This window comes from Palaemon carinicauda, chromosome 22, assembly GCF_036898095.1.
Source record: "Palaemon carinicauda isolate YSFRI2023 chromosome 22, ASM3689809v2, whole genome shotgun sequence".
NCBI lineage: Eukaryota > Metazoa > Arthropoda > Malacostraca > Decapoda > Palaemonidae > Palaemon > Palaemon carinicauda.
In genome coordinates, this window is record NC_090746.1 from 101,209,040 (window position 1) to 101,226,886 (window position 17,847).

Sequence of the window (17,847 nt, forward strand, 5' to 3'; positions counted from 1 at the left end):
CCCCTCCTAGCACTCAGGAACCATCGATGGCTGACATGATGCGTGCCATCCATGCCCTGGGGGAAAGAGTTGAGTCCCTTGCAAGTGACCGCAATCAACTCATGGCGGATGTTAAGGAGCTTAAGTGCCAAAGTGCCGCGGGAAGTGATAAAGTGCCAAGTGAAAGTGTTGTGAACAGTGTTGCGCTTGAGGGTTCGTCTGTTCGTGCCTGTCGTCCTCCTAGTCCGGGACCTCTTGCAAGCTCCCAAGTCCAGGGGAGAAGCAATGTCGCACGACGCATGGGTTCGAGAGGCTTTAATCAGCGAACAGACGTTCCCTCCATGGTATCAGGCGTATCTCCCCAAGATCGCCCCTACCTACGTAAGACGAGAGAGCCCGTTTATACCTCGTTGTCTGAAGGTGTTTCTCATAAGAAACTTTGGACCAAGGTCTCACGACCTTTAAAGCGTAAATCGGTCCCTTCAGGACAAGTCCAACGTCCCGGTTGTAGCCACTGGGTCAGTTCGGACTCGTTGCCGTCATCTGATGACTGCTCACCGCCTAAGAGAGGCAAAGCGGTACCGCTTCAGTCACTAACACCGTCTGTCGCCGCACCTGCTCCCGTAGACCCTAAATGGGCTTTGCTGCAAGACATGCAGTCCAAGCTTACGTCTTTGATGCAGGACTTTCATGCGGAGAAGGTTGCTACCGTACCTTCTGACCAACAACCTTCCAAGCGATCGGTTGTGCGTCCTGTTGACGCTGAGGTAACCTTCTCGCGTCTACCAGTTGAGGTGGTTCCTCCACCGATGCGATCCAGTGTGGGTTGCCAGTCGCACGTTGACGTTAAGCGACGCACAGAGGTGGTTGTTGACGTTCAGGACGTTCAACAACCATCAGAGGTGACTTGTTTTGACGCGGTGCGTCAACCTCCGCAACCTGGTGTGGTTTCCACTGCTCAACCCAGACGGTCTAGACAGTCTCGGGTGGACGCTGTGCGTCCTCGCGCTCCCATGGTTGTTGACAGTTCACAGACTGTGCAGCAGTTCCATGACGTTGCGTCCGGCTCCGTCACGCATGCACCAGTGCGACCGGACTCAGCGAACCAGACGTTGCCCACTCCGTTGCCGTTTCCTCATCAGTTTTCGGATGAGGAACTTTCTGATGAGGATGTTGCTGAACAACAAGACGATCAACAGTCAGAACTGGACGAGCCTAAGTCAACTCAACCATCTTTGGACTTTAGAAAAGTCTTGGCTGTTTTCAAAGAGTTGTTTCCTGACCAGTTTATTTCTGTGGCTCCTCGTTCTCCGCCGTCAGAGTTTGTATTAGGCATGCCTTCTACCGCACCTGCCTTTACTAGACTCGTCCTCGCACGCTCGTCTAAGAGAGCTTTGCGGCTGATAGGAGACTGGTTAGAGTCCAAGAAGAGTTTAGGGAAGACAGCATTTGCCTTTCCCCCATCTAAACTCTCTTCTAGATCGAGCGTCTGGTATGCCACGGGAGAAGTTCTCGGCTTGGGAGTTCCTGCCTCTGCCCAGGGCGACTTCTCAAGTCTTGTAGACTCTCCCCGCCGCCTTGCCATGAGACGCTCGAAGATTTGTTGGTCACCATCGGACCTGGACCACCTTATGAAAGGGATCTTTAGGGCTTTTGAAGTCTTTAACTTTTTAGACTGGTGCTTAGGAGCCCTGAGCAGGAAAATCTCTTCGACAGATAAAGATATTTCTTTGCTCATTATGTCCTGCATGGACAAGGCCGTCCGTGATGGGTCCAATGAGCTAGCTGCCTCATTCACGTCCGGAGTCCTGAAAAAGCGAGAGTCTCTCTGCTCGTTCCTGTCTGCTGGAGTTACACCATGCCAGAGATCTGAACTTCTCTTTGCTCCCCTTTCCAAGTGCCTGTTTCCAGAAGTCTTGGTAAAGGAAATTGCTGCTTCGTTAGTGCAGAAGGACACTCACGATCTAGTTGCGTCCTCAGCTCGCAAAGCTCCCCCTTTGCCTTCATCTTCCGCTAGACCGAGGATAGACACTCCAGCGTCTCGCTTTATTTCGCCCTTTCGTGGCAGAGCCTCCAGCAGAGGAGGTGCTCGTGCCGAAGGGAAGCGAGGGAAGAGGAAAGGATCCAAGTCCTCTAAGGGCAGAGTCTGACTGCCCGCAACTTCAGACAGCAGTGGGAGCCAGACTCAAGAACTTCTGGCAAGCCTGGGAGAGGAGAGGCGCAGATTCACAATCTGTGAAGTTACTCACAGAGGGGTACAAAATCCCTTTTGTACGCAAACCCCCTCTAGCAACGTCTCCCATCGATCTCTCTCCCAGGTACAGAGAGGAAGAAAAGAGACAAGCCCTGAAACTGGAAGTGTCTCTTTTGCTAGAGAAGGGAGCGGTGGTCAAAGTCTCGGACCTTCAATCACCGGGATTTTACAACCGCCTCTTCCTAGTTTCAAAGAAGACAGGAGGGTGGAGACCGGTGCTAGACGTCAGTGCTCTGAATGTCTTTGTCACAAATACGAAGTTCTCCATGGAGACCACAAAGTCAGTCTTAGCAGCGGTCAGAAGGGAAGACTGGATGGTCTCGCTAGACCTAAGGGACGCCTACTTCCACGTCCCCATTCACTCAGACTCCCAACCTTTTCTGAGATTCGTTTTCGAAAATGTGGTCTACCAGTTTCGGGCCCTGTGCTTTGGCCTAAGCACAGCTCCTCTCGTGTTTACGAGGCTGATGAGGAATGTGGCCAAATTCCTCCACTTATCGGACATCCGAGCCTCCCTTTATTTGGACGACTGGCTTCTCAGAGCCTCTTCCAGTCGTCGCTGTCTGAAGGATCTCAAGTGGACTCTAGATCTGACCAAGGAATTGGGACTCCTAGTCAATTTGGAAAAGTCGCAACTGGTCCCATCCCAAACTATTGTGTATTTAGGGATGGAGATTCACAGTCTAGCTTTTCGGGCTTTTCCGTCGGCCCCCAGAATAAGTCAAGCCCTGTTATTCATCCAGAACATGCTGAAGAAGGAACGCTGCTCAGTCAGGCTGTGGATGAGTCTGGTAGGGACGCTGTCATCCCTGGAACAATTTGTGTCACTAGGAAGACTATACCTCCGTCCTCTTCAATACCATCTAGCTTTTCACTGGAAAAAGGACAAGACGCTAGAAGCGGTCTCGATCCCGATTTCCGAAAAGATGAAGTCTTGTCTGACTTGGTGGAAGGACAATATCAACCTAAGAGAGGGTCTTCCCCTGGCTGTTCAGACTCCCAACCACGTTCTCTTCTCGGACGTGGGCTGGGGCGCGACACTAGACGGTCGGGAATGCTCAGGACTGTGGAACTCGAGTCAGAGGAGCATGCATATCAACTGCAAGGAGCTGTTGGCAGTACATCTGGCCTTGAAAAGCTTCAAGTCTCTCCTTCGAGGCAAAGTGGTGGAAGTAAACTCAGACAACACCACGGCCTTGGCGTACATCTCCAAACAAGGAGGTACCCACTCACTGACGTTGTACGAGATCGCAAGGGACCTGCTCATCTGGTCAAAAGGTCAAGACATCTCCCTAGTAACGAGGTTCATCCAAGGCAACTTGAATGTCATAGCAGATTGTCTCAGTCGGAAAGGGCAAGTAATTCCAACAGAATGGACCCTCCACAAGGATGTGTGCAAGAGACTTTGGGCCACTTAGGGCCAACCAACCATAGATCTCTTTGCAACCTCGCTGACCAAGAGGCTTCCAATCTATTGCTCCCCAGTTCCGGACCCAGCAGCAATACATATAGATGCCTTCCTCCTAGATTGGTCACATCTGGATCTCTACGCATTCCCACCGTTCAAGATTGTCAACAAGGTACTGCAGAAGTTCGCCTCTCACGAAGGGACAAGGTTGACGTTAGTTGCTCCCCTCTGGCCCGCGAGAGAATGGTTCACCGAGGTACTTCGATGGCTAGTAGACGTTCCCAGAAGTCTTCCTCTAAGGGTGGACCTTCTACGTCAGCCTCACGTAAAGAAGGTACACCAAAGCCTCCTCGCTCTTCGTCTGACTGCCTTCAGACTATCGAAAGACTCTCGAGAGCTAGAGGCTTTTCGAAGGAGGCAGCCAGTGCGATTGCTAGAGCAAGGAGAGCGTCCACCATTAGAGTCTACCAGTCGAAGTGGGAAGTTTTCCGAGACTGGTGCAAGTCAGTTTCTGTATCCTCGACCAGTACCTCTGTAGCTCAAATAGCTGATTTTCTCTTATACCTGAGAAAAGGACGATTCCTTTCAGCTCCCACTATCAAGGGCTACAGAAGCATGTTGGCATCAGTCTTCCGGCATAGAGGCTTAGATCTTTCCAACAATAAAGATCTTCAAGACCTCCTTAAGTCTTTTGAGACCACCAAGGAGCGTCGTTTGGCTACCCCTGGATGGAATTTAGACGTGGTGCTAAGATTCCTCATGACAGACAGGTTTGAGCCGTTACAATCAGCCTCCCTGAAAGATCTCACTCTAAAGACTCTTTTCCTGGTATGCTTAGCCTCGGCTAAAAGAGTCAGTGAGATTCATGCCTTCAGCAAGAACATCGGATTTTCGTCAGAAAAAGCCACCTGTTCGCTGCAACTTGGTTTTCTAGCCAAAAACGAGCTGCCTTCTCGGCCTTGGCCTAAATCTTTCGATATTCCCAGCTTACCGGAGATCGTAGGCAATGTACTAGAAAGAGTCTTATGCCCTGTTAGAGCTCTTAAGTTCTATTTAAAGCTTACCAAACCTTTACGAGGCCAATCTGAAGCTTTATGGTGTTCAGTTAAGAAACCATCTTTGCCTATGTCAAAGAATGCTTTATCATACTTTATCAGATTATTAATACGAGAAGCTCATTCACATCTGAGTGAGGAAGACCGAGCTTTGCTTAAGGTGAAGACGCACGAAGTTAGAGCTGTAGCAACTTCCGTGGCCTTTAAGCAAAATAGATCTCTGCGAAGTATAATGGACGCAACCTATTGGAGAAGCAAGTCAGTGTTCGCGTCTTTTTATCTAAAGGATGTCCAGTCTCTTTACGAGAACTGCTACACACTGGGACCATTCGTAGCAGCGAGTGCAGTAGTGGGTGAGGGCTCAACCACTACAATTCCCTAATTCCATATCCTTTTAATCTGTCTCTTGAAATGTTTTTAATGTTGTTTTTATGGGTTGTCCGGAAGGCTAAGAAGCCTTTCGCATCCTGGTTGATTTGGCGGGTGGTCAAAGTCATTTCTTGAGAGCGCCCAGATTAGGGGTTTGATGAGGTCCTGTTGTATGGGTTGCAGCCCTTGATACTTCAGCTCCTAGGGGTCTATCAGCATCCTAAGAGGATCGCGAGGCTCCGTAAGGAAGACGTACTTATAAGGCAGAGTAATCGTTCAAGTCGACTTCCTTACCAGGTACCTATTTATTTTGTTTTTGTTATTTTGATAACTTCTAAAATGAAATAAAAACTCTTAGCTCATAAAATGTAAACATATTTTACTGGTCTCTACCCACCATCCTGGGTGTGAATCAGCTATATATTCACCGGCTAAGTTAAATATTTAAAAATTATATTTTAATTATAAAATAAATTTTTGAATATACTTACCCGGTGAATATATAAATTAAATGACCCTCCCTTCCTCCCCAATAGAGACGCAGTGGGACGAGGAGAAAATTGAGTCTTTGTTTACATGGAGCTTGGTATCTGGCCGACAGATGGCGCTGATGGGCACACCCGCAACCTGTATAGCGATCGCTGGCGAGTTTTTTTGTACAGTTTTTTGTCTGTCGAGCAACAGAGTTGCAGCTATATATTCACCGGGTAAGTATATTCAAAAATTTATTTTATAATTAAAATATCATTTTTGTCAAATTTATAATGAGGGATTGATTGATTTATACTCAAGCACTCTGGTAAAACAGAAATTTATGGCCATCACCAAAGAGCTAAAAGTCTTTGTGAGGTATCAGTCTTTATTAATGAATTTTATCTCCTTCATGCATGCTGTATTAAGTGGTCTATCACTGTAAATGGCTACTCTACACTCATTGACCACTAACAGCAAGATTATTAACAGTAAAGTGACTGAAGCATAAGTAGGACCATATAATTGTATTTTTCTTTATTACATTGTAGGTTATCTGGGAAGGGATACCTACAACTAATTGAACTGGTATTATCCTGGGGACAGTTTGCCATTATCTTTTAAACTCCAGACAGTATCTTTAATTAAAAATGGCAGAACATTAGTCTCTTGCAATAGCTTTTGGGCCATCCATGTATAGGAGACACACAAAAAAGTGTTAACAGGATATCAAAGATAGGTCAGCAGGGCCCCTAAGGGAACATCCTCAAGGTAGTTGATTAAGCTGAACCTCTCACTGCAATAGTTTTATGCCTGTGGTATGGATAGTCCTTAGATTAGTCTCCAGATACACTTTCTGGGTCTAAATGCTTACACTTTGATGTTTATGGTCTCTTGGTATTCCTGGATCTAAATGCTTTCACCCTCACAGGCTTGCAGTTGTTAGGTGTTGATGGATCTAAATTCTTGCACCTACAGAATCTTATAGTGTACCCAAAACATGCTTATTTTTATTATATATTTCCCATTTTCAGACAAATTTGTTCTCTCAATGCCACAGTGTTAAGGACTTTTGACTTGCAGGCACGTACAGTATAGATGAAATATTTCACCAAAAGTGCCACACATTTATCTATCCTGCTCAGCCTTTATATTGCAAGTTACACTAAAAAGCTGAGGAAATATTGGTAGCTTTAGTAGGCAGTTAGTAAACTGAAGTTTACAATGACAGTTTTTATTTTTATCTAACTTTTTTATACAGATCACTTGTGTAGGTATATTTTTTTGTGAAACATTGATTTCAGAGTGCGCTGTTGGATTTACCATTCATGGAGATGAAGTATTTCTATAACTTCACTTCATCTGTGCCACAATCTCTTGCATCTTCGCCCTCTTTGTCGACTGTTAAAAACTGGCAGTTTTGGGTGAATTGCAAAAATTCACTGGAAAGACTCAAAGGTATGGCAAACCACATTTTAATATTAGTCAAATGTATTGCTGATAGCTATTTTTCAATATTAATCTTACCCGATGATCATGTAGCTGTCAACTCCGTTGCCCGACAGAAATCTACGGTCGGGATACGCCAGCGATCGCTATCCAGGTGGGGGTGTACACAACAGCGCCATCTGTGAGTAGGTACTCAAGTACTTCTTGTCAACAAGAACTCAATATTTCCTCTGTCGTGCCGCCGGCAAGACCTACTTGGATACGCTGTTGATTCTGGAGTTGTTGTTCACGATTTGGTGATGTATTCACTCTAGAGTTTAGCCTTCGCTATTCAGGAAGCTTTAGCATTAGCTTAGCAAGCTTTTGTAATTAATTTGGATTAATTGTTAACGAACTTTGCTAGATTTTGGAATTCCCCCTTGACTACTTCTAAATTCAAGATGTCTGACCAGTCTCAAGTCCCTAAGTACAGGCAGTGTAGCGTTAGGACTTGTGCTAGGCGTCTTCCGAAGGCCTCTATAGATCCTCACACCGTTTGTTCCAATTGTAGGGGTAAATCCTGTCAATTGGAAGATTGATGTGGGGAATGCGCTGGGCTTTCGGAATTCGATTTTAACGAATTCCTCAAAAATGCACGTAGGTTAGAGAAGGAGAGAATCAGGAGGAGTTCTTCTCGCTCTGTGGATTTTTCCTCTCCCCATGCCCCTCAACCTTTTCCTTCCCCTGTGGTGGTGACTCCCGAACCTGCTACTAGTGCTCAGCCATCCATGGCGGATATGTTGCGTGCCATTCAGGCTCTCGGTGACCGAGTGGAGTCATTGGCTAATGACCGTAATCAGCTCTTGGCAGATGTCAGAGAGCTGAAAGCGAAAAGTGCAGTGGGAAGTGTTATCAGTGCTAGTGATGTGAAAAGTGTCAGTGTCAGTGTTGCGCATGAGGGTACATCTGTGCGTGCCAGTCGTCCTCCCAGTCCGGGACCTCTTGCAAGCTCCCAAGCCCAGGGGAGAAGCAATGTCGAAGGATCAAAGGGTTCGGCAGGCCTTGATCGGCGCACGGATGTATCCTCAGTGGTTGCGGACGTATCTGTCAAAGATCGTCCCATCCACAAACAGACGAATGAGCCCTTACATTCCTCGTCTGTGGAAGAAGTTTCCAGGAGGAAACGATGGACCAAGGTTTCACGACCGCTCAAACGTAAGGTCCCTTCCGAGCGAGTCCAACGGCCCAGGTGTAGCCACTGGGTCAGTTCGGACTCGCTGCAGTCATCTGATGACTGCACACCTCCCAAGAGAGGTAGAGTGGTTCCACAACAGGCTACTGCTCCGTCTGTTGTTGCTCCTACCACGGTAGACCCTAAGTGGTCCATGCTGCAGACTATGCAGTCTCAGCTTGCAGCATTCATGCAGGAGTATCATGCTGAGAAGGTTAACACTGCACCTGTTAACCTACAACCCGCCGAGGTTGTGCGCTCAGCAGATACTGCGGCTGCCTGCTCCCACACTCCACCTGTGAGAGCTCCACCACCGATGCGCAGTCCACCCTGCCAGACGCATGTTCTTGCTGCACCATCCGTTGACATGCATGAGCTACCGCATCAGCAGTGGGAAGGTGCTGTAGAGCTGCCGGGTTCCAGCACTATGCGGCATTCTCCGCAGCCCATGCGGCATGCTCCGCATACCATACAGCATGCTCCGCATACCATACAGCATGCTCCACAACCCTCCGCAGCCCCTCCCACGCACCAGCACTCTGCTTTTGTTGTTGCCAGCTCGCAGACTGACCAGCAGCGGCATGATGTTGGATCCACAGCTACGCATGCACCCGTACTGCCGGATTCAGCCGTTCAGCTTTCTGCTCTGCCTTTGCCACTTCCTACTCAGCTTTCGGATGATGGAGCATCGGACGAAGCTGCACATTTGGATGAACCGCACTCTGACTTGGAAAGGCCCAAGTCTACGCCTCCCTCCTTAGACTTTCGTAAAGTCCTTGCCTTGTTCAGGGACTTGTATCCTGAGCAGTTTGTGTCTGCAACCCCTCGCTCTCCTCCCTCCGAGTTTGCTCTGGGCATGCAGTCTGCTGCGCCTGCCTTCACCAAGCTTGTTCTCGCACGATCATCTAAGAGAGCTTTGAGGGTTATGGGAGAGTGGTTGCATTCCAAGAAGCAACTGGGAAAGACTGCTTTCATCTTTCCGCCTACCAAGCTTGCTTCCAAGTCGAGCGTCTGGTATGCCACGGGAGAGGAACCCGGCTTGGGAGTTCCTGCCTCTGCCCAGGGCGACTTCTCAAGTCTGGTTGACTCTCCCCGCAGGTTGGCTATGAGACGATCGAAGATCTGCTGGTCCTTTTCTGATATGGATCATCTGTTGAAGGGAGTCTTTCGTGCCTTCGAGATCTTCAACTTCCTCGATTGGTGTTTGGGAGCCTTAAGCAGGAAGACTTCCCCTTCAGATAGGGACTCTGCCATGCTGATCATGTCTAGCATGGACAAAGCCATTCGGGATGGGTCTGGTGAACTTGCGGCTTCGTACGTTTCGGGAGTGCTCAAGAAGAGAGAACATCTTTGCTCCTTCTTATCGGCTGGTATCACTCCTTGCCAGAAGTCAGAGTTGTTGTTTGCTCCTCTCTCCAAGTGTCTGTTTCCGGAGGAGCTGATTAAGGGGATGGCTGCCTCTCTTATCCAGAAGGATACCCATGATCTTATGGCATCTTCTGCACGTAAGGCTAAAACCTTACCTTCCGTGCCTAGACCCTTCCGCCCTGCAGCAGTAGACACTCCTGCAACTAGGTTCATCCCGCCCTTTCGTGGCAGAACCTCCAGCAGAGGAAGTACCCGTGCCGACAGTCACCGTGGCAAATCCAAGAAGGGTTCCAAGTCCGCAAAAGGCAAGTTTTGACTGCCTTCCTCTCCAGACAGCAGTGGGAGCCAGACTCAAAACCTTCTGGCAAGCTTGGGAGAGCAGAGGTGCAGACGCTCAGTCTGTGAAGTGGCTAAGGGAGGGATACAGAATTCCGTTCTGCCGCAGTCCCCCTCTAGCTACATCTCCCATCAACCTCTCTTCCAACTACAAGGAGAAGGACAAGAGGCTAGCGTTGCAACAAGAGGTGTCGCTCTTGCTACAAAAGGAAGCGGTAGTCATAGTCCGGGACCATCAATCCCCGGGCTTCTACAACCGTCTCTTCCTGGTAGCGAAGAAGACAGGAGGTTGGAGACCGGTGCTGGACGTCAGTGCTCTCAATGCTTTTGTCACCAAGCAGACGTTCACGATGGAGACGACGAAGTCGGTCCTAGCAGCGGTCAGGCAGGAGGACTGGATGGTCTCGTTAGACCTGAAAGACGCGTACTTTCACGTCCCCATCCATCCAGACTCCCAACCTTTCTTAGGTTCGTCTTTGGATAGGTTGTGTACCAGTTCCAAGCCCTGTGCTTTGGCCTAAGCACGGCACCTCTTGTGTTTACCAGACTGATGAGGAATATTGCGAAATTCCTTCACTTGGCAGACATCAGAGCCTCCCTCTATTTGGACGACTGGCTTTTAAGAGCTCCAACAAGTCGTCGCTGTCTGGAGAATCTCAGATGGACTATGGATCTGACCAAGGAACTGGGCCTCCTGGTCAATATAGAGAAGTCCCAGCTCGTCCCATCCCAGACCATTGTCTATCTCGGTATGGAGATTCAGAGTCGAGCTTTTCGGGCTTTTCCGTCGGCCCCAAGGATCAATCAAGCCCTAGAATGCATCCAGAGCATGCTGAGAAGGAACCGATGTTCAGTCAGGCAGTGGATGAGTCTAACAGGGACACTTTCATCGCTGGCCCAATTCATCGAGTTAGGGAGACTCCACCTCCGCCCCCTTCAGTATCATCTAGCTGCTCACTGGATAAAGGACATGACGCTAGAGGCGGTCTCAGTGCCTGTTTCCGAAGAGATGAGGTCTACTCTAACGTGGTGGAAGAACAGCATTCTTCTCAAGGAAGGTCTACCATTGGCTGTTCAGACCCCCGACCACCGTCTCTTCTCGGACGCATCGGACACGGGCTGGGGTGCGACACTGGACGGACAGGAATGCTCGGGCACATGGAATCAGGAGCAAAGGACACTTCACATCAATTGCAAGGAGTTGTTGGCAGTTCATCTGGCCTTGATAAACTTCAAGTCCCTCCAGCTAAACAAGGTTGTGGAGGTGAACTCCGACAACACCACAGCCTTGGCTTACATCTCCAAGCAGGGAGGGACTCATTCGAGGAAGTTGTTCGAGATCGCAAGGGACCTCCTCATTTGGTCAAAAGATCGAAAGCTTTCGCTGGTAACGAGGTTCATTCAGGGCGATATGAATGTCATGGCAGATCGCCTCAGCCGGAAGGGTCAGGTCATCCCCACAGAGTGGACCCTTCACAAGAATGTTTGCAGCAGACTATGGGCCCTGTGGGGTCAGCCAACCATAGATCTATTCGCTACCTCGATGACCAAGAGGCTCCCGATGTATTGTTCTCCGATTCCAGACCCAGCAGCAGTTCACGTGGATGCCTTTCTGCTGGATTGGTCCCATCTCGACCTGTATGCGTTCCCGCCGTTCAAGATTGTCAACAGGGTACTTCAGAAGTTCGCCTCTCACAAAGGGACACGGCTGACGTTGGTTGCTCCCCTCTGGCCCGCGAGAGAATGGTTCACCGAGGTACTGCAATGGCTAGTCGACGTTCCCAGGACTCTTCCTCTAAGAGTGGACCTTCTGCGTCAACCTCACGTAAAGAAGGTACACCCAAACCTCCACGCTCTTCGTCTGACTGCCTTCAGACTATCGAAAGACTCTCAAGAGCTAGAGGCTTTTCGAAGGAGGCAGCCAGAGCGATTGCCAGAGCAAGGAGGACATCCACTCTCAGAGTCTATCAGTCTAAATGGGAAGTCTTCCGAAGCTGGTGCAAGGCGAATGCAGTTTCCTCAACCAGTACCACTGTAACCCAGATTGCTGACTTCCTGTTACATCTAAGGAACGTAAGATCCCTTTCAGCTCCTACGATTAAGGGTTACAGAAGTATGTTGGCAGCGGTTTTCCGCCACAGAGGCTTGGATCTTTCCACCAACAAAGATCTACAGGACCTCCTTAGGTCTTTTGAGACTTCAAAGGAACGTCGGTTGTCCACACCAGGCTGGAATCTAGACGTGGTTTTAAGGTTCCTAATGTCATCAAGATTTGAACCGCTCCAATCAGCCTCTTTTAAGGACCTCACATTAAAAACTCTTTTCCTCGTGTGCTTAGCAACAGCTAAAAGAGTCAGTGAGATCCACGCCTTCAGCAGGAACATAGGTTTTACATCTGAAACGGCTACATGTTCCTTGCAGCTCGGTTTTTTGGCTAAAAATGAGCTTCCTTCCCGTCCTTGGCCTAAGTCGTTCGAGATCCCAAGCCTGTCCAACTTGGTGGGGAACGAACTAGAGAGAGTACTTTGCCCAGTAAGAGCTCTTAGGTACTATTTAAGAAGGTCAAAGCCATTACGAGGACAATCAAAAGCTTTATGGTGTGCTATCAAGAAGCCTTCTCTACCGATGTCTAAGAACGCAGTTTCTTACTACATCAGGCTTCTGATTAGAGAGGCACATTCTCATCTGAAGGAAGAAGACCTTGCTTTCCTGAAGGTAAGGACCCATGAAGTGAGAGCTGTTGCTACTTCAGTGGCCTTCAAACAGAACCGTTCTCTGCAGAGTGTTATGGATGCAACCTATTGGAGAAGCAAGTCAGTGTTCGCATCATTCTATCTCAAAGATGTCCAGTCTCTTTACGAGAACTGCTACACCCTGGGACCATTCGTAGCAGCGAGTGCAGTAGTAGGTGAGGGCTCAGCCACTACATTCCCATAATCCCATAACCTTTTTAATCTTTCTCTTGAATACTTTTTATTGTTGTTTTTTGGGTTGTACGGAAGGCTAAGAAGCCTTCCGCATCCTGCTTGATTTGGCGGGTGGTCAAATTCTTTCTTGAGAAGCGCCTAGGTTAGAGGTTGTGATGAGGTCCTTTAGTATGGGTTGCAGCCCTTTATACTTCAGCACCTAAGAGTCGTTCAGCATCCTAAGAGGACCGCTAGGCTCAGTAAGGAAGACGTACTTAAAAAAGGCAGAGTAATAGTTCAAGTCGACTTCCTTACCAGGTACTTATTTATTTTATGTTTGTTATTTTGAATAACTGATAAAATGAAATACGGGATACTTAGCTTCTTTGTTAACATGTATGCTGGTCTCCACCCACCACCCTGGGTGTGAATCAGCTACATGATCATCGGGTAAGATTAATATTGAAAAATGTTATTTTCATTAGTAAAATAAATTTTTGAATATACTTACCCGATGATCATGAATTTAAGAACCCGCCCTTCCTCCCCATAGAGAACCAGTGGACCGAGGAGAAAATTGAGTTCTTGTTGACAAGAAGTACTTGAGTACCTACTCACAGATGGCGCTGTTGTGTACACCCCCACCTGGATAGCGATCGCTGGCGTATCCCGACCGTAGATTTCTGTCGGGCAACGGAGTTGACAGCTACATGATCATCGGGTAAGTATATTCAAAAATTTATTTTACTAATGAAAATAACATTTTAACAGTTAAATTTGCTTGAAAATATGTGCTCATGGGAGATATCATCTCTGTAGCCATGGTGTTATTACTTGATGGTTCATGATAGATTTCAGGTCGAGGCTCAATGGGGCACTCCTCAATATAACTCTATGCCGGGACAATGGAAAGCACTATGAAACTACTGAAGTTATGGGCTACGTGGGATCTGAAGAGAAGGGTTATAATCTTTTTAATATTTCTTATAAATTAAGAAATACATCGTCTGGAAGGTAAGGCTGTTAAAATTGTTTTCCACATTATCATTTTTATTTTTAAGCTATATTTAGGCTTTTTGTTTTACTATGTGTTTTATGGCAAAATATATTTCTATCTCCCTGAAAATAACTAATTACTAGCAAAAATATTAATTTCCTTAATTTCTTGTACAGCTAGATACTTTGATAATTAATTATTGCTTAACATTTTGTTAATTTTTCATAATATTCTGATAGTTTTGATTTTTTACTGTAGCTAACAATTTTCTTATTTTAAATTCATAACTGACATCACCAATACTTTGTCTCTTAAATACTTCAAAAGGATTTTTTGCTGAAAAGAAAACCAAAAGTATGGAACAGAATCTATAAAAATTAACTTAATCTTTGGATAATTAAGATTGCTTTTTCCTGTGTGATCTATATTTTGTATCCTACTTTCTAACTAAATGAGAAATAAAGTTTACCCTACAAGTAAGGCAATAGTACTACAAGAACAATTTAGATAACAATGCCATTCTCTTTTTTGCCTTGGAAGTTTGTAAACTATTAATTTCAAGCACCGATTTTTTTTTTTAAACGATAATATAAAACTAGCATCGCTGAGTGTACTAAGTGATTTTGTTTTATGTCTTTTATCCCTTTCTTTTTCATACCATTTAATTGCAGTTCCTTATATTGTGCTTAATTTGATTCTACACAAATATAAACTATTGTAGTTTGAAAGGAGAATGATTTTAGCAAAGCTGGAAATGGCTATGAAAACTTTTAATGAAGTGGTAGTAGTGCTGGTGGGTGGTGGGTAGGCCCCGCCAATCTGACAATTAATGCAGTGCTCGCCTTCATTATGGCTGTAGTGCAGCCCAGACTTTACTTCTGTGCTGTCTCATAAACTGGCTGATTTCATTTTCTAACCCGGGTGTAACTGTGGTAGATCTATGAGCAAGTTCTTTGTGGATCCCAATCAAGTTTGTAGTGATCTCGTGACGAGTTTAAGTCGTGGCTGCCTCTGTAGCGGGTAAAGTTTGGCAAGAAAGGCTAGGAGGGATTCTTTGGCTTTGGAGGAAGAGAAAGAGGTGGATGATCCTGACAAGGAGGAGGAAGGTATTACGCTGCAGAAGTTTCCAGAGATGTCACGTTTGGTGGAAGAGTTCAATATGTACCGTACTTTTGTATTTACAGGAGTACGGTGTGTACCGTACATGCATGATCAGCACGTACTGTACTTTTAGATTTAAACCAATAGTTTCACAAGTAAATGTATTTTTTTTTTCGATAGCAATGTATATACTTTGCAGTATCTAATATTGGCTATTGTATGTGATTTCCTATGGCACTGTGCGCAAGAATTGCATCATGCTTCAAGACATGATACTGCGCAAAACATTGTACAAAAATGGTTAGTGGTGTTTGTGTACAATGTGTACACTTAATTTTTACTGTATTTTAATTTTCATTGCATTGTATACATATTGTACAGTACTGTATAGTATTACCGTAATGAACAGTATTGTTTATTTACTACTGTATCCTGTACAGTGCTTTACGTATATACTTTTGTACTTCACAATGTGTAATGTAGCATACAGTGCTGTAACTTGACAGAATATGCGAGTCGACCTGCTGAAAACTGCGAATACTTAAAGAGTGGTACCTTAGCTAATTAAGCTATACTGTAGTGATAGTACTGTACATGTATTACAGTAATATACACTACAGTATCAGTGATTGTTATATTAGATATGAACAACAGTGTTTTGTTTTTATGGTATACCGTTTACGTACTGTATGTGTCTTCACGACTAGTTAAGTGTACCGTAGTCTTACCATGTACAGTACTTAGTACATGTACACAAATGTTCATGTACTGTACGCTTACGGAAATGAGTTCATACCATAATACAATACAGTACTTATATTGTGATAGAAAGCATAAAAAGTAAAAACAATATTGGGGAGTACAGTGGGTAACTCGTTATGTAAGTCGCCCACGTGTAGGCAATGGACATAGAGTTGTTAGGTTAGGAGCTAACCCACCCTAAGGCAGAAAATGTTAATGGATTCTCGATTTTCACGCCTGTCTCTGTTACCTAACACCCATGAATAAGGAGGGCTAATTGTAGGTATTTATTTATTTGTTACAGTATTTTTTAAAGCTTCATTACCCGGGAAGGTCTTCCATGAGTAATTGACCAAGATAGTCTTGATAGACGGATAAGTTATAATGAATTGAGTTGATCCTCACTGTTTGTTTGTTCATTATGATTAAACTCTACCGTAGTTCTGAATAAGATGGTTAAGAATTTTTATATGAAAGTGAGAGAGAGAGTGTTTTGTTGAATGGTTAGTAGCCGTAGGATTCAGTACATTAAACATAGAGTCAGGTTAGTGGTGAGAACTTTATATTCTATAGTTTGAAGAGTAATGCTTACTACTGTATGATCTTCCCTATGCATAGAAGTGCATGTACTTTAGCCCTTTCTCTTCAAAGGTAGGATTCCAAGAAATAAATAGGAATTTCAAATTCCAAATTTAATGATCAAAAATTACTTTTTCAATATTAAACTTACCCGATAATCATGTAGCTGTCAACTCCGTTGCCCGACAGAATTCTATGGAGGGATACGCCAGCTATCACAATACTAGAAGGGGGTGTACTTACCAGCGCCACCTGTGGCCAGGTACTCAAGTACTTCTTGTTGACACCTCCTCAATTATTCCTCTGTCGTGCTTCCGGCAAGACGTTCTGGGATACGCTATGTTCTTGGAGTATTTTCACGACTTTGGTGAAGTATTTCTCTTTGATTTCGGCTGTCGCTTTACTGGAAACTTCTATATTAGCTTAGTTAGCTTTTGGAATTTATTTAATTATGGTGACGAAGAGAGTATGAACTCTCTTTCACCTTTAAATGGCCGACCCTTCCCTTAGACGGAAGTGTTGGTGTCTAAGAGAGTATAGACTCTCTTTCTTAATTTTGCTTAACAAAAGTTATAGATTTATTTTATATCTCTCCGCCTCTTATAGGCCTCTTCGATTAACTTTCTTTTTTTTATAAACTTATTAAAATTAATTTTTATATTTGTTTATTTTCGACCTTCCTAATAGTAGGCGGTCTTTTCTTGGTACCGAAGTTAATTAACATTGAGCCCGTCATTTCGGTTTTACCTGTTAACATATTATGCTATTTTAATGTCTTTGAAAGAATTTCTTTGATAGTCTAGTACTGTTTTCAAAGTTGAACTAACGTTTTGTTTTGTCTCTGCAGTTGTTGACGTTCAGAACGTTCAACTTGCGCTCTATCGTTACGATAGAGAAAGAATTTTCACGGTTTCACGTTGCAGTAAGAGTAACCGTGTCTAGCGTTTTGTTCATTCTTTCTTAACTTAATGGTTTTAATCCTAATAAAGGAACTTTTCATTTTGGGAAATATTTCAGTTTTTTCCTTTAACAATAATATGTTTAACGATATATATGATTGGGCTCTTCTCTCAGGTTCTAAGTCAAGAGAGAGAGAGAGAGAGAGAGATAGAGACGGAGGGAGAGAGAGGAGGATAAACGTTTCATTCAAGCGAGTAACGTTGTTATCGTTTTTGCTCTTCTCCCTAGTCTCTTTAGGGGAAGAAGGTAAACGTTTCTAGAGTGATCTAGTGTTTAGTCTCTTTCCAGCCACTGAATTATTTATCTTTCATTAGATTTTTCTGTTACATTGTAATTCTGTTTTCGCAATTACTAACTTTTGAGAAAGGATAGAATTGCGTGTTTCAGGTACAAACCACTTAAAGTTTCGAGTTCAGTGAAATAAGTGCAAACAGAAAATCAAAGTGATAAGTGATTAGCGCAAAGTGTGTCAGTGTTGTGCGTGAGGGTACTTCTGTGCGCGCCAGTCGTCCTCCCAGTCCGGGACCTCTTGCAAGCTCCCAAGCCCAGGGGAGAAGCAATGTCGAAGGACAAAAGGGTTCAGCAGGCCTTGATCGGCGCACAGAAGTATCCTCGGTGGTTGTGGGCGTGTCTTACCGAGACCGTCACTCCCACCCGCAGACGA

At 45.3% G+C, this 17,847-nt stretch overlaps 1 protein-coding gene across 6 annotated transcripts in view; it reads left to right on the forward strand.

Moving 5' to 3' along the window:
- The window catches only part of LOC137616657 (uncharacterized), a 66,918-nt gene that overhangs the window by 21,153 nt on the left and 27,918 nt on the right, over positions 1-17,847 (forward strand). For all 6 annotated transcript variants that reach the window (XM_068346583.1, XM_068346587.1, XM_068346585.1 and 3 more), the window contains exons 5-6: positions 6,841-6,994; positions 13,657-13,819. In XM_068346583.1, coding sequence (XP_068202684.1) covers positions 6,841-6,994; positions 13,657-13,819 — 317 coding nt within the window. The remainder of the gene's footprint in view (positions 1-6,840; positions 6,995-13,656; positions 13,820-17,847) is intronic.